The 17,506-nt window shown below is 42.2% G+C and overlaps 1 protein-coding gene and 2 pseudogenes across 1 annotated transcript; all 3 read right to left on the bottom strand.

Moving 5' to 3' along the window:
* Positions 1 to 4,696: 4,696 nt before the first annotated feature.
* On the bottom strand, positions 4,697 to 5,409 carry LOC120568827 (annotated as a pseudogene).
* Positions 5,410 to 7,814: 2,405 nt separating this feature from the next.
* On the bottom strand, positions 7,815 to 9,894 carry LOC120568828 (annotated as a pseudogene).
* Positions 9,895 to 13,089: 3,195 nt separating this feature from the next.
* On the bottom strand, positions 13,090 to 14,382 carry LOC120568826 (E3 ubiquitin/ISG15 ligase TRIM25-like). The gene has a single exon (XM_039816549.1). It carries the CDS (start codon positions 14,348 to 14,350, stop codon positions 13,232 to 13,234), a length of 1,119 nt encoding a protein of 372 aa, XP_039672483.1. The 5' UTR covers positions 14,351 to 14,382; the 3' UTR covers positions 13,090 to 13,231.
* Positions 14,383 to 17,506: the final 3,124 nt, after the last annotated feature.

Genomic DNA, 17,506 nt, shown 5'->3' with positions numbered 1-17,506 from the left:
CCCCCTCACCCAACTCACCACCAGATGGTGATCGGTTGACAGCTCCGCCCCTCTCTTCACCTGAGTGTCCAAAACATACGGCCTCAGATCAGATGAAACGATTATAAAATCGATCATTGACCTTTGGCCTAGGGTGCTCTGGTACCAAGTACACTTATGAGCATCCCTATGTTCGAACATGGTGTTCGTTATAGACAATCCATGACTAGCACAGAAGTCCAACAACAAACAACCACTCTGGTTTAGATCAGGGAGGCCGTTCATCCCAATCACGCCTCTCCATGTGTCTCCATCATCACCCACGTGCGCGTTGAAGTCCCCCAGCAAAACTATGGCATCACGTCCTCAAAGCAGCTCAGAGATCGCCTCCACCTGCTTTTGAAGCAGCTTCACATCTTTCTCTCTGTCCTGGATTCTCTGCTGGATTTTTAGTTGAATCTTAAGCTATTTCTCCCCACGTACGCTAAGTGTTAGCCATGGGCGTTCCTCAAGGCTCAGCGGACTTCTATTTCTCCATACATATATGCTTCCTCTAGGCAATATTATTAGAAAACACTCAACTTTCACGTTATCAGCAGAGCAGGATGACACCAATTACTTGTCAATCAAAACCAGAGCCAACCAGTTACTAACTCTCTGGCTTTTCTTATGATCCTCTACATCCCAGTGGCTTTTCATACAGTTCATGCAGTAGTTGTGTCCACAGGGAGTAGTCACCGGATCCTTCAGTAGATCCAGACAGATGGAATAAGAGAAGGTCTCCCTGTCCAGCTGAAATCCTTTCTGTGCCATTTCACCTCTCTGCGACAACGCTTGTCTGACTGTTACTGATCTGTGACTGTCTTATCAAGGGTTCCTGGTTCAAGGTTCAGCTTGATTGCCCTGATACGATACAGGCAGGGACTATAAAGCTTTAGTACATTTCAATAGGGGAGCAACATTTTGAGTTTGTACTTTGTTTCCTCATTTAAAATGATATCTGATATCTGCTCCATATCTGAAAATATCATTCCTATTTTGCACCCGACGCACAGCGGACCTTTCCCTCCACAGACGCACGTCTGTAAATTAGGGAATGTATTTGCGCTCCCGGGGGCGGTTCAGCGAAAAGAGGAGGCGTGTTCTGGCGCAAATGTTCCCTGGTGCTATTGTGCAGTTTAAGAAAACAATTCCGCCACAGACCAGGAAAAACCCAGTCTAAAGTCAGTGGCGCGTTATTCAGACGCCATTTTAAGGGCGCATGCTTGGCCTTAACGTGTGCACACCGCGCATACACTTTGCTTCTCTCATCTCACGGACCCAGCAGTTCCCATTTTTGCAAACCATACATAAATCCAAGGAAAAATATGACCTTGTTTTACACAACATGTATGAATCATGGATGTGTTGATGACATAAATGAGGAAATATTAGAGGACTTGCAGAACATTGAACTCCTATACATTCATATATATTTTGTTGTCATGCTATACTAGGACTTTTATTCAACATACTTTACTATGACTTTTGTATAACATTTCTTTTACTTTTTACTACTTTTTTAAATACTATAGTCTGACTTTTTGTGACTAGGAGGACATGTTATTAATGTAGCTCAGGCAATGTCCAACAAAGAAAAATGCTTCCATTACAGTAAGGTTTTTAATTTGTGTCAATATTCCATTAATCACACAAAAGCTTTTAACATTAAAACAACCCAAACACACTGTAGTAGAGCTAAAACATGTCAAACATCAGAGTTTACTGGACTCATAATAACGTCAGAGTACAGCTGAAATAAACAAAAGCAAACTACATAAAAACAATCTGTTAGAACAACTTTCCAAAAAGAAAACATTGTTTTATTTTTCTTAAAAGATTAATTTTGAATTGCTTACAACAGTTTCACATGACTAACCAACATGTATTAAACGCTGTATTTGTATTATAAATATTATTGTATCAAAGAAAAAACATGATTTTAAGTAAAACATGCAGACAGTGAGCTGAGGAGCTTTAACCTCCACTACATCCCATGTTATCAAAAGGCCTTTTTTATGAAGGCTTTTTTTTTTTTTTTTACCTGTTTTAGGATGTTCACTGCAGGAAGACCTGTCCAAACTTTAAACATCAGTTAGACATTTAAATAGATTTAATATTACACTGTGTCAGTGTGTTCAAATCAGTCACACCCTGTAACACTTGTGCTGCATTCAAGTCCTACTGAAAACATGGGAGAGAAGAATTACAGCTCTCAGGTTGTAAATAGCATTTTGGAATGTGAGATTTGAATGGCTGACTTCTTGAGTTCTGCTGAAAAGACGTGGAAACCAAAAGTCAAGAATCAACTACACAATATCTGTTATTTTATGAGTGTCAGGACTTTTAACTCTGTGTTATCAATTGTGTTTATTGACTCAGTTTATTTATTGACTCAAGCATGTGTATGTATTGCCTTTCTGTTTTAAATGACTGATTAATAATAATAATAATAATAAAACTTCCTCACCCAGCTAGCTGCCGTGCTAATGCGGGTCTGCGGAGCTCCTACCCCGGTTAGCCGACCAGCTAGCTGTCGAAATATCCACAGGTCAACAGCGAATATAATCACAGATAAGATGATGGCTAGATGTTACATTATGTGTGGTTAATAGTGATCATAGACACTCCGTGATTTACTGCATGGATTAGCGTGTGATGAATTATTTCCCAGAGCTGGGATGCGTTCAGGCATCCATTAGAGAGATGCATCGGCTCTGCCAGTGAACAACGGTAGCCTACGTGCCTGTAGCTAGCTTGCCCTGCTAGCTGATAGCCGTTAGCTGCTAGCTGCCGTCCTGTGAGTGTATTCAGACAGGCTTCTGTGATAATCATCCCAATAACAATCCACGGTGGTGTGGCTATGTCCTCCAGAGGAAAGGTCATGTCACGTATTGAAGTGTATTCCCCCCTAAAAAAACAAAACAGTAATGCGGTAGTAGCTGCTAGTTGTGCGTAAACAGTAGTGTGCCGATCGGAGCGTAGTGTGTGAAGAGGAGATTTGTTTACAAGGGAAGAAGCTTGGAGTAACGTAACTATGGAGAATATAGCAGATATACAACACAGGGAAGAGCCTTTTGAGTTATATGGTCGTTCTTATGTATTCGAATCGGAGTATACAGTTGAATACTAGCCTCACAAGAGTTGGAAAGAACGAGACAGACAGAGGGGCAACAGGCAGATGAACTTGCTGCTCCAAGCGCAAGCTAACGCTAGCCTTCAGTAACTGGAAGACATAGCCACACCACCACCGCTCCATGGATTGTTATTGGGATGATTATCACAAAAGCCTGGCTGACTACACTCACCGGACGGCAGCTAACGGCTAACAGCTAGCGGGGCAAGCTAGCTACCGGCAGGATCGAGACAGGGACCAGGGTAGGTGAATGTAAACAATGTCTGAAGAAGCCATGAAGAAGAAGATAGTATTATTATTATTACATTTTATTTAGTGTTATTTATTTGAAACTAATGAAACTTTCCGCTCGTCTAATATACTATTTAGCTTGTGCTTCCGGTGATTCTGCCGTCCGTCAGGGCGTGGTCATGTGGTCGTGGTCACGTGTTTGCAAAGGGTCTGTTGTTTGTAAAAAGCAACAAGTGATAGAAAACTCTGCTGCTCATTTCTCTGTGACAAAGCTGTTTTAGTGAGAAAAGTTGAAAGGACCGAGACTGACTCTAAACCTGAACTTCATCCACACAATCAGTGTGTTTGACTCTCAGATATGTAAAAGACAATAATGAATAATCTCCTCATTGATTATGATCAGTATTAACAGATAAATGTGATTATAGATTTCTTTACAAAGAGAACAAAGTATAGAGGATAAAGGAGATCTGGTGATTTCTCTCTTCAGACCCATGATGTGGAAGAGAAACAACAACATAGAAATACATCGATACAAATATTCATCAAATATTTAGAGAGCAGAGAAGTTTTCATTCTCAGTTCAGGTCAACAAACATCATCACAGGAAGGAGTCACCTAAAGAAACTCAAACATTTACACAACAACTAATGACAAGATGTCAAAGGACATCCCATAATGTTTGACTGGCAGCTGATCTCTGCAGTGAAGAAAATAAGTAAGAGATTAACCCTAAATGACTTCTGTCTATTTCAGTTTACACAACACAGCAGACTCTCCAGGAGAAAAATTCTAGAGTCAGCAGGGGCGTAGCAAAACATTCTTGTCCCTGTACATACGCATTCTCTGTGGGCCCCTTCCAGCATCTCAAACCTTTGTGGTCCCTTCTCACATGAGAGTCTCGTCTACTCTGTCTTCTGTTTACCGCCAGTCCTACAGTCCTTCCTGTCAGTGAGACGTTTGTCCACGTCTCTCTCAGAAACGTCCTGTAGTTTATCTCTGACTCCTAAAACAGCCGCTGTTACATCCTCAAAGTAGCTCAGAGGACTGATATGGATGCTGGATGCTGATTGGCTGAGTGGTGACAGTGAGGGGTAGTTGTGTAGAAACTGGTTGTGATCCTCTGTGTGTGAGAGCTTCTTCAGCTCAGCGTCTTTCCTCTTCAGCTCAGTGATCTCCTGCTCCAGCTTCTCCTGAAGCTCTTTGGACTCGACTCACTTTACTTTTCTGCTGGGATCTGACCTGCTGCTTCACATCAGAGCTTCTTTTCTCCAGGAGACGGATCAGCTCAGTGAAGATCTTTCGCTGTCCTCCACTGCTTTATCAGCAGAGCGATTGATGGCCTCCGCCTGCTGTTGAAGCAGCTTCACATCTTTCTCTCTGTCCTGGATTCTCTGCTGGATGTTTTGTCGACTCCCCTCGAGCTTTTTCTGCCTCTCAGTCCTTTCTGCGCAGCAGCAGAGACTGTGTCGTGGCCTTTATGTTCATCCACAGAGCAGAGATAACAGATAAGCTGCTGCTCAGTACGGCAGAACATTTTCATCACCTCATCATGGCGAGAGCAAATGTTCTCCTGGAGCTTCTTGGAGGGCTCCACCAGCTTGTGTTTCTTTAACGGAGCCACATCATAATGAGGCTGGAGGTGTTGATCACAGTAAGAGGCCAAACAGACCAGACATGACTTGATGGCTTTTAGTTTTCTCCCAGTGCAGAAATCACAGGCCACATCTTCAGCTCCTGCATAGCAATGATCAGCAGGAGCAGCTTGGAGTCCAGTCTTCTTCAGCTCCTCCACTAAATCTGCTAACATGGTGTTTTTCAACAGGACAGGCCTCGGTGTGAACGTCTGCCTGCACTGAGGACAGCTGTGGATGTTCTTATGATCCTCTCCATCCCAGTGGCTTTTAATACAGTTCATGCAGTAGCTGTGTCCACAGGAAGTAGTCACCGGATCTTTCAATAGATCCAGACAGATGGAACAAGAGAAGGTCTCCTGGTCCAGCTGAACTCCTTTCTGCGCCATTTCACCTCTCTGTGACAGCGTCTGACTGTGAGTTTTCTGTGACTGCCTTATCAAGTGTTCCAGGTTCAAGGTACAACTTTATTGTCATTACACAAAACAGGGAGGGGTCATATAGCTTTAGTTCATTACAGTAAAAGGAGCAGTACTTTGAGTTTGAACTTTGTTTCCTTATTTAAAATGATGCCTCAGTTGTAATCTGCTCCACATCTGAAAACATGAAGTTTTTAGTTGTATAATACATCTTGACTTCTCAGGTTTTTGGTCCATATCTCTCCAACTCATTGTCAAAGTCTGCTAAATGCTCTTTTACTGATTCATAACACCTCACTGACAACAGGAAGTTATCAAACTAAACTCTCATAAAATGCTTAAATTGTTGTTTAATAATCTCACATCTTTAAATGATGAAATCCTAGAATGTGTGTGAAAAGTATCAGAGATAAGTACTCTGAACACAGGGGCATCACAAGGTGCCATTTAATCACCTTTGTTATTTTCTCTGTAAACCACTCTGTTTAAAATCCAACCCTGACTCTTTAACTTCCTACAGTGTCCTGACGATGTGGCACTGGTTGGCCTTCTGTGTGAGGGGGACTCTGGAAAAGGTTGTGCATATTTTAATCATGTCATATCTCTGCAGCAGAGGTGTGGGGAGGGTGTGTTTAATACATTAAGGTCAACATAGAAATTGTCTTATCAAGAAACACACAACACACTCCTGATAAGCTTCAACATTTGATTATTACTGTATCCTCAGAAACGTTCAAGAGTTTTAAATGCGTTGGAACTGTGATTGATGGCCGACTTAAAACACAGAGAACTGACTATATTTTTAAAGTGCTCATATTATGCTTTTTGGCATTTCCCCTTTCCATTATTGTTTTATATCTTTTTTGTGCATGTTATAGGTTTACAAAGTGAAAAAGCCCAAAGTCCCCCCCCAAAAGGGACTTACCATCTCCAACAGAAAACACTGTTCACAAACTGCTCCAAACTGCTCTATTGTAGTCCAGCCTTTACTTTAGAGACAAACGTGCGTCTCTTTGTTACACACGTTATAATGCTCGCCTAGCTGCTAGCATACTCTGCTTCTGACTGGCTAGTAGTCCTTACCTAGGTACTGTCAGGGCACGCCCTCATACTCTGCTTCTGACTGGCTAGTAGTCCTTACCTAGGTACTGTCAGGGCACGCCCTCATACTCTGCTTCTGACTGGCTAGTAGTCCTTACCTAGGTACTGTCAGGGCGCCCCCTCATACTCTGCTTCTGACTGGCTAGTAGTCCTTACCTAGGTACTGTCAGGGCACGCCCTCATACTCTGCTCAGAGAAAAAACATGTTTTTAAGTAAAACATGCTGATAAAGTGAGCTGAGGAGCTTTAACCTCCAATACATCCCTGGTTAGCAGGATGAAGGCGCCCTCTTGTGTCCTGCATCAGTTTTTACATTTCACCTTATAACATGCTGGGATGTTCACTGCAGGAAGACCTGTCCAAACTTTAAACAACATCAGTAAAGTGACATTTAAAAAGACGTCATATTACACTGTGTCAGTGTGTTCACATCAGTCACACCCTGTAACACTGGTGCTGCATTAAAGTCTCATGGGAAACATGGAAGAGAAGAATTGCAGCTCTCAGGTTGTATATAGTATTTGGGAATGTGAGATTCGATGCTAAACATTAAAATGTCTGACTTCTTGAATTCTGCTGAAAGACGTGGAAACCAGAAGTAAAGAATCAACTACACATTATCTGTTATTTTATGAGTGTCAGGATTTTTAAGTCTGTGTTATCAATCCTGTTTATTAACTCAGTTCACAAAGAAAGGTTGGTTGTAAAAAGCAACAAGTGATAGAAAACTCTGCTCATTTCTCTGTGATTAAGCTGTTTTAGTGAGAAAAGTAGAAAGGACCGAGACTGACTGACTCTAAACATGAACTCTGAACTTTGTGGTGTTTCAGAAGGAAAACTACCTCAGTTATAATCTCATATCAGTTTCACATTTTCTCCATCAGCTTTGTATGAAACCCTGGAATCAAGACAAGAAGAAAATACTTTGTTCATGTTAGTTTATTCATCAACAAAAACATTTAGTTTGTTCTCACATCCCATCAGTAAAGTCTGATCTATAATATTTATGTACAGATTCACTTCATCCACACAATCAGTTTGTTTAAATCTCAGATATGTAAAAGACAATAATGAATAATCTCCCTATTGATTATGATCAGGATTAACAGATAAATGAGATTATAGATTTCTTAACAAAGAGAACAAAGTATAGAGGATAAAGGACGTCTGGTGCTTTCTTTCTTCAGACCCATGATGTGGAAGAGAAACAACAACATACAAATACATAGATATAAATATTCATCAAACATTTAGAGAGCAGATTAGCTTTAATTCTTCGTTCAGGTCAACAAACATCATCATGAGCAGTGATAGCCTCCGTGGCTAAACAGACACAGGAAGGAGCACCACCTAAATAAACTCAAACATTTACACAACAACTAATGACCAGATGCCAAAGGACATCCCATAATGTTTGACTGACAGCTGATCTCTGTGCAGTGAAGAAATGTCACAACAATCATCTCTCAGCAACAAACATGAAGACTAAATAAGTTGAAGAGTTAAAACAGAGATTAACCCTAAATGACTTCAGTCTATTTCAGTTTACACAAAACAGCAGACTCTCCAGGAGAAAAATTAAACCTTAGTCCAGCATAGAGCGGCTGAGTGAATGTGGTCTGGACTCTGTGGAGGAGAGTCATGGTTTCAGAGACTCTGTAGAAGGACAGAATACCTGCACTGTGATCCAGGTACACTCCTACTCTGGAGGACACAGGACCTGAGACGGGATTTCGGACATTGTTGTAATAAAAGCAACTGCTACTGTCTAAAGCCCAGGATTTGTTATTTCGTCCAAATCCACATTCAGTCGACCCCCCTGCTCTGCTGATATTCTTGTATGCAACTGCTACGAAATCCGTTACCTCTCTTCTCCACCTCCCAGTAACAACGTCCAGTCAGACTCTCTCTACTCAGGACCTGAGGCCATACAGTGAATCTGTCTGGGTGACTAGAATAAGACTGTTGTTGTCTCATTACTGTTGCTTTTCTGTTCCCCTCAGATAATAACAGCTGTGTGTGTGCTGTGTTTGGATCCAGTGTGATTTCCCGTGAATATTGTAAGAATTCAACTCTGGTCTTGGGCTCTTGTTGTGACTTTAAAAAATGACATTCTTGTAGAGTCAGCAAAGACGTACATCTTGTCCCTGTACATACGCATTCTCTGTGGGCCCCTTCCAGCATCTCAAACCTTTGTGGTCCCTTCTCACATGAGAGTCTCGTCTACTCTGTCTTCTGTTTAACGCCAGTCCTACAGTCCTTCCTGTCAGTGAGACGTTTGTCCACGTCTCTCTCAGAACATCCTGTAGTTTATCTCTGACTCCTAAAACAGCCGCTGTTACATCCTTAAAGTAGCTCAGAGGACAGATATGGATGCTGGATGTAGATTGGCTGAGTGGTGACAGTGAGGGGTAGTTGTGTAGAAACTGGTTGTGATCCTCTGTGTGTGAGAGCTTCTTCAGCTCAGCGTCTTTCCTCTTCAGCTCAGTGATCTCCTGCTCCAGCTTCTCCTGAAGCTCTCTGACTCGACTCACTTCACTTTTCTGCTGGGATCTGACCTGCTGCTTCACATCAGAGCTTCTTTTCTTTTCCAGGAGACGGATCAGCTCAGTGAAGATCTTCTCGCTGTCCTCCACTGCTTTATCAGCAGAGTGATTGATGGCCTCCCACTGCTGTTGAGCAGCTTCACATCTTTCTCTCTGTCCTGGATTCTCTGCTGGATGTTTAGTCGACTCCCCTCAAGCTTTTTCTGCCTCTCAGTCCTTTCTGCTGCAGCAGAGACTGTGTCGTGGCCTTTATGTTCATCCACAGAGCAGAGATAACAGATAAGCTGCTGCTCAGTACGGCAGAACATTTTCATCACCTCATCATGGCGAGAGCAAATGTTCTCCTGGAGCTTCTTGGAGGGCTCCACCAGCTTGTGTTTCTTTAACGGAGCCACATCATAATGAGGCTGGAGGTGTTGATCACAGTAAGAGGCCAAACAGACCAGACATGACTTGATGGCTTTTAGTTTTCTCCCAGTGCAGAAATCACAGGCCACATCTTCAGCTCCTGCATAGCAATGATCAGCAGGAGCAGCTTGGAGTCCAGTCTTCTTCAGCTCCTCCACTAAATCTGCTAACATGGTGTTTTTCAACAGGACAGGCCTCGGTGTGAACGTCTGCCTGCACTGAGGACAGCTGTGGATGTTCTTATGATCCTCTCCATCCCAGTGGCTTTTAATACAGTTCATGCAGTAGCTGTGTCCACAGGGAGTAGTCACCGGATCTTTCAATAGATCCAGACAGATGGAACAAGAGAAGGTCTCTTGGTCCAGCTGAACTCCTTTCTGCGCCATTTCACCTCTCTGTGACAGCGTCTGACTGTGAGTTTTCTGTGACTGCCTTATCAAGTGTTCCAGGTTCAAGGTACCTTTGCTTATTGTCATTACACAAAACAGGGAGGGGCCGATAGCTTTAGTTCATTACAGTAAAGGAGCAGTACTTTGAGTTTGAACTTTGTTTCCTTATTTAAAATGATGCCTCAGTTGTAATCTGCTCCACATCTGAAAACATGAAGTTTTGTTAGTATAATACATCTTGACTTCTCAGGTTTTTGGTCCATATCTCTCCAACTCATTGTCAAAGTCTGCTAAATGCTCTTTTACTGATTCATAACACCTCACTGACAACAGGAAGTTATCAAACTAAACTCTCATAAAATGCTTAAATTGTTGTTTAATAATCTCACATCTTTAAATGATGAAATCCTAGAATGTGTGTGAAAAGTATCAGAGATAAGTACTCCGAACACAGGGGCATCACAAGGTGCCATTTAATCACCTTTGTTATTTTCTCTGTAAACCACTCTGTTTAAAAACAAACCAACCCTGACTCTTTAACTTCCTACAGTGTCCTGACGATGTGGCACTGGTTGGCCTTCTGTGTGAGGGGGACTCTGGAAAAGGTTGTGCATATTTTAATCATGTCATATCTCTGCAGCAGAGGTGTGGGGAGGGTGTGTTTAATACATTAAGGTCAACATAGAAATTGTCTTATCAAGAAACACACAACACACTCCTGATAAGCTTCAACATTTGATTATTACTGTATCCTCAGAAACGTTCAAGAGTTTTAAATCGGCTTGGAACTGTGATTGATGGCCGACTTAAAACACAGAGAACTGACTATATTTTTTAAATTGCTCATATTATGCTTTTGGGCATTTCCCCTTTCCATTATTGTTTTATATCTTTTTTGTGCATGTTATAGGTTTACAAAGTGAAAGCCCAAAGTCCCCCAAAAGGGACTTACCATCTCCAACAGAAAACACTGTTCACAAACTGCTCCAAACTGCTCTATTGTAGTCCAGCCTTTACTTTAGAGACAAACGTCGTCTCTTTGTTACATACGTTATAATGCTCGCCTAGCTGCTAGCATACTCTGCTTCTGACTGGCTAGTAGTCCTTACCTAGGTACTGTCAGGGCACGCCCTCATACTCTGCTTCTGACTGGCTAGTAGTCCTTACCTAGGTACTGTCAGGGCCGCCCTCATACTCTGCTTCTGACTGGCTAGTAGTCCTTACCTAGGTACTGTCAGGGGCCCCCTCATACTCTGCTTCTGACTGGCTAGTAGTCCTTACCTAGGTACTGTCAGGGCAGCCCTCATACTCTGCTCAGAGAAAAACATGTTTTAAGTAAAACATGCTGATAAAGTGAGCTGAGGAGCTTTAACCTCCAATACATCCCTGGTTAGCAGGATGAAGCGCCCTCTTGTGTCCTGCATCAGTTTTTACATTTCACCTTATAACATGCTGGGATGTTCACTGCAGGAAGACCTGTCCAAACTTTAAACAACATCAGTAAAGTGACATTTAAAAAGAGCGTCATATTACACTGTGTCAGTGTGTTCACATCAGTACACCCTGTAACACTGGTGCTGCATTAAAGTCTCATGGGAAACATGGAAGAGAAGAATTGCAGCTCTCAGGTTGTATATAGTATGTGGGAATGTGAGATTCGGTGCTAAACATTAAAATGTCTGACTTCTTGAATTCTGCTGAAAGACGTGGAAACCAGAAGTAAAGAATCAACTACACATTATCTGTTATTTTATGAGTGTCAGGATTTTTAAGTCTGTGTTATCAATCCTGTTTATTAACTCAGTTCACAAAGAAAGGTTGGTTGTAAAAAGCAACAAGTGATAGAAAACTCTGCTCATTTCTCTGTGATTAAGCTGTTTTAGTGAGAAAAGTAGAAAGGACCGAGACTGACTGAATCCTAAACATGAACTCTGAACTTTGTGGTGTTTCAGAAGGAAAACTACCTCAGTTATAATCTCATATCAGTTTCACATTTTCTCCATCAGCTTTGTATGAAACCCTGGAATCAAGACAAGAAGAAAATACTTTGTTCATGTTGGTTTATTCATCAACAAAAACATTTAGTTAGTTCATACATCCCATCAGTAAAGTCTGATCTATAATATTTATGTACAGATTCACTTCATCCACACAATCAGTTTGTTTAAATCTCAGATATGTAAAAGACAATAATGAATAATCTCCTATTGATTATGATCAGGATTAACAGATAAATGAGATTATAGATTTCTTAACAAAGAGAACAAAGTATAGAGGATAAAGGAGATCTGGTGCTTTCTTTCTTCAGACCCATGATGTGGAAGAGAAACAACAACATACAAATACATAGATATAAATATTCATCAAACATTTAGAGAGCAGATTAGTTTTAATTCTTCGTTCAGGTCAACAAACATCATCATGAGCAGTGATAGCCTCCGTTGGCTAAACAGACACAGGAAGGAGCACCACCTAAATAAACTCAAACATTTACACAACAACTAATGACCAGATGCCAAAGGACATCCCATAATGTTTGACTGACAGCTGATCTCTGTGCAGTGAAGAAATGTCACAACAATCATCTCTCCGCAACAAACATGAAGACTAAATAAGTTGAAGAGTTAAAACAGAGATTAACCCTAAATGACTTCAGTCTATTTCAGTTTACACAAAACAGCAGACTCTCCAGGAGAGAAAAAATTAAACCTTAGTCCAGCATAGAAGCGCCTGAGTGAATGTGGTCTGGACTCTGTGGAGGAGAGTCATGGTTTCAGAGACTCTGTAGAAGGACAGAATACCTGCACTGTGATCCAGGTACACTCCTACTCTGGAGGACACAGGAACTACGCGGCGGAGTTTCGGACATTGTTGTAATAAAAGCAACTGCTACTGTCCAAAGCCCAGGATTTGTTATTTCGTCCAAATCCACATTCAGTCGACCCCCTGCTCTGCTGATATTCTTGTATGCAACTGCTATATCTACTCCATACCCTCTCTTCGCCACCTCCCAGTAACAACGTCCAGTCAGACTCTCTCTACTCAGGACCTGAGGCCATACAGTGAATCTGTCTGGGTGACTAGAATAAGGCTGTTGTTGTCTCATTACTGTTGCTTTTCTGTTCCCCTCAGATAATAACAGCTGTGTGTGAGCTGTGTTGGGATCCAGTGTGATTTCACGTGAATATTGTAAGAATTCAACTCTGGTCTTGGGCTCTTGTTGTGACTTTAAAACATCCTCTAGAGTCAGCAGGGGCGTAGCAAAACATTCTGGTCCCTGTACATACGCATTCTCTGTGGGCCCCTTCCAGCATCTCAAATCTTTGTGGTCCCTTCTCACATGAGGGTCTCATCTACTCTGTCTTCTGTTTACCGCCAGTCCTACAGTCCTTCCTGTCAGTGAGACGTTTGTCCACGTCTCTCTCAGAACATCCTGTAGTTTATCTCTGACTCCTAAAACAGCCGCTGTTACATCCTTAAAGTAGCTCAGAGGACAGATATGGATGCTGGATGTAGATTGGCTGAGTGGTGACAGTGAGGGGTAGTTGTGTAGAAACTGGTTGTGATCCTCTGTGTGTGAGAGCTTCTTCAGCTCAGCGTCTTTCCTCTTCAGCTCAGTGATCTCCTGCTCCAGCTTCTCCTGAAGCTCTCTGACTCGACTCACTTCACTTTTCTGCTGGGATCTGACCTGCTGCTCCACATCAGAGCTTCTTTTCTCCAGGAGACGGATCAGCTCAGTGAAGATCTTCTCGCTGTCCTCCACTGCTTTATCAGCAGAGTCATTGATCGCCTCTACATGCTGTTGAAGCAGCTTCACATCTTTCTCTCGGTCCTGGATTCTCTGCTGGATGTTTAGTCGACTCCCCTCAAGCTTTTTCTGCCTCTCAGTCCTTTCTGCTGCAGCAGAGACTGTGTCGTGGCCTTTATGTTCATCCACAGAGCAGAGATAACAGATAAGCTGCTGATCAGTACGACAGAAAATCTTCATCACCTCATCATGACGAGAGCAGATATTCTCCTGGAGCTTCTTGGAGGGCTCCACCAGCTTGTGTTTCTTTAATGGAGGAACATCATAATGAGGCTGGAGGTGTTGATCACAGTAAGAGGCCAAACAGACCAGACAGGACTTCTGTGCTTTTAGTTTTCTCCCAGTGCAGAAATCACAGGCTACATCTTCAGCTCCAGCATAGCAGTGATCAGCAGGAGCAGCTTGGAGTCCAGTCTTCTTCAGCTCCTCCACTAAATCTGCTAACATGGTGTTTTTCAGCAGGACAGGCCTCGGTGTGAACGTCTGCTTGCACTGAGGACAGCTGTGGATGTTCTTATGATCCTCTTCATCCCAGTGGCTTTTAATACAGTTCATGCAGTAGCTGTGTCCACAGGGAGTAGACACCGGATCCTTCAGTAGATCCAGACAGATGGAAGAAGAGAAGGTCTCCTGGTCCAGCTGAACTCCTTTCTGCGCCATTTCACCTCTCTGACAATGACTATCTGACTGCATGTTTTCTGTGACTGCTTTATCAAGTGTCCCATGTTCAAGGTTCAGCTGTATTGTCATTACACAACACAGGGAGGGACTATAGAGCTTTAGTACCTTCCAGGAAGAGGAGCAGTACTTTGAGTTTGAACTTTGTTTCCTTTTTTAAAATGACGCCTCAGTTGAAATCTGCTCCACATCTGAAAACATGAAGTTTTTAGCTGTAAAATATTTCTTGACTTCCCAGGTTTTGGTAATGGCTCCGTAATTCTCTGAGTCATACTCAAAGTTTTTTTTTGTTTTCTCCTACTTGTTCAAAAACAGCGGACTGACAAAAGAAGGTTATCAAACTAAACTGTCATAAAATATTGCAATTGCTGTATAATAATCTTTTCACGTTTTGATTGTAAAATGCGAGATAAGGACTCTGAACAAAACAAAACAAAAGATGCCATTTTATTACCATTGTTAGTTTAATATTCAATAAAGACTCTTCTAGAAACTTCCTACAGTGTGCTGATGATGTGGTACTGGTTGGCCTTCTGTGTGAGGGACTCTGCAACAGGTTGTACATATTTTAATCATGTCATTTCTCTGCAGCAGAGGTGTGAGGAGGGTGTGTTTAATACATGAAGGTGAAACCTTCATCATCAACACACAGGAAACAATGGATGCACCAAACCCAGATTTTTGGGGTTGGTCTGAGTCCTGAACCCCCTGGTTGAGATTGTGCTGACTCCTCCTCCCATCCTCAGTCCATGAACCCAGTAAACACATGAATGAAGTAAACAGGGACTGTCCTTCCTTTGCTGTACCTGAAGTTGCTGCATTCTGGCTGCTGTCTGGAGATTCCTTCGTGCACAACTCGTATTCTTTCACGTTTCAGACCAGATGTTGTAACAGCGGCCATGTTGTGTATAGTTTAGGGTCCTCGCCACCACCAGACCAATCAGCATTGAACAGATTGAACATGTAGCTGGACTTGAATGGCCTTCTTTTGACTGAAAGTTCTGCCAAACAACAACTTTTTCTGCTCACCAGATCCATGTCCACTTTCTCACAGCCTGCTGCATTGAACGCTCCGCCTACGTAAACACCTTCCCTTAATCAACGGCGCCGTCACTACGGCGATTACAAGGTTTAATTAGTTCAACAACAATCAGCCAATGTGTGTGTGTGTGTGTGTGTGTCTGTGTGTGTGTCTGTGTGTATGTATCTGTGTGTGTGTGTGTGTTTGTGTGTGTGTGTGTCTGTGTGTGTGTGTGTCTGTGTATATGTGTGTGTGTGTGTGTATGTGTCTCTGTGTGTGTGTGTGTGTGTGTGTGTATGTGTATGTGTCTCTGTGTGTGTGTTTGTGTGTGTGTGTGTGTATGTCTGTGTGTGTCTCTGTGTGTGTGTGTGTCTCTGTGTGTGTGTGTGTGTGTGTGTCTGTGTATGTGTCTGTGTGTGTGTGTGTGTGTGTGTGTGTGTGTGTGTGTGTGTGTGTATGTGTATGTGTCTGTGTGTGTGTGTGTGTGTGAGAGTGTGCGTGTATGTGTGTGTACCTGTGTGTGTCCAGTGAGTGTGTGTATGTGTGTGTGTGTGTGTGTGTGTGTGTGTGTGTATGTGTATGTGTCTGTTTGTGTGTGTGTGTGTGTGTGTGTGTGTGTGTGTGTGTGTGTGTGTGTATGTGTCTCTGTGTGTGTGTGTGTGTGTGTGTGTGTGTGTGTGTGTGTGTGTGTGTCTGTGTATGTGTCTCTGTGTGTGTGTGTGTGTGGAAAAAGCCCAGTTTTGATAATTGGGGGGTTACAACCCCCCATCCACCCCCTTATGTTAATACATTAGATAAGAATTAGTTTTTTAAAGATGTAAACATCCTTCGTTAAACGTCAAAAAGCCAAATAATACCAAGATTTGTTAAATGATCAAATGTTAATTTTGTAAAATTGAGAAATAGAATAGATATTATAGATATTCTGCAAACATTTAAAAACAAAATGTACAGGTGGAAATACAAAGACAGAAAACAGACAGAGGAAACATGGCAATACAAAAATAACAATTATAACAACAACAATAAATAAACGGCACCCCCGAGGACCTACAGGGTCACCATGGATACACAAGATATTATGTCAAATTAAAACTACAATTACAAGAAACTCTTTTTCTGTTATGTTCCAGTTTTTTGTTTTAGTTTTATTTAATTTTAATTAATTTTATTAATTTAATTACGCAAGCCGATGGAATATTAGAGTTTTTGAAAGTTTTTTATTACAGTGTGGCCGAACAGTGAACTCAGTCAGAGTTGTGAATCAGCTGTGTTGATAAGGTGTGTGTGTTCAGGGTGTGGCGTTGCCTCGGCAACAGGAACAAGCTGGGCATGTCTTTTTGTGTGTCTGTGTGGGTGTGTGTGTGTGTCTGTGTGTGTTACCTGTGTGTGTGTGTGTGTGTATGTGTGTGCATGTGTGTGTGTGTCTGTGTGTGTATGTGTGTGTGTGTCTGTCTGTGTGTGTGTGTGTGTCTGTCAGGGGGTGTGTGTGTGTGTCTGTGTGTGTGTGTCTCTGTTATTAAAGCCTGCAGCGGTGTATTTGTGCATATCAATGACGGGGAAAGAAAGTGTTAGTGTGTGTAACCAGGTATTGTTGGGGTGTGTGTGACGGATCATGAAATGAGTGTATGTGTGTGTGTGTGTGTGTGTGTGTGTGTGTGTGTGTATGCGTGCCTTCGAGCGTGCGTGTTTGTCTGAGGTTCAGGGTGTGTGTGATGGATCATAAAGTGTAAACTTTTGTGATTAAGTGTGTGTGTGTCTGTGTGTGTGTCTGAGGTTCAGGGTGTGTGTGATGGATCATAAAGTGTAAACTTTTGTGATTAAGTGTGTGAGTGTCTGTGTGTGTGTTTGAGGTTCAGGGTGTGTCTGCTCGGTCATACCTGCAGCCTTAGGACACTCTTTACAAAAGGAAACAGAGCTGCAGGCAGTGATTTTGAGCGCTGATGACTCAATCACAGTATTTTCTACTAATTAGACGTACGTATCTTAGTAATACGTGCGTCCATCTCTGTCTGAACATATTTTCCCATCATCAAAGACCCTTTTAATTTGTACCACACAGTGCTTTTCCATGCAGTTTAAAAAAACCTGATTATATTCAGGTTATGGCAATACCC

Source organism: Perca fluviatilis, chromosome 11, assembly GCF_010015445.1.
Source record: "Perca fluviatilis chromosome 11, GENO_Pfluv_1.0, whole genome shotgun sequence".
Classification (NCBI taxonomy): Eukaryota; Metazoa; Chordata; class Actinopteri; order Perciformes; family Percidae; genus Perca; species Perca fluviatilis.
Note: the sequence above shows the minus strand (reverse complement) of the source record. Positions and strands in the feature narration are given on the sequence as shown.

Coding starts and splice junctions, on each gene's coding strand:
- LOC120568826 (XM_039816549.1), bottom strand. CDS start 14,350: ATGGCGCAGAAAGGAGTTCAGCTGGACCAGGAGACCTTCTCTTCTTCC.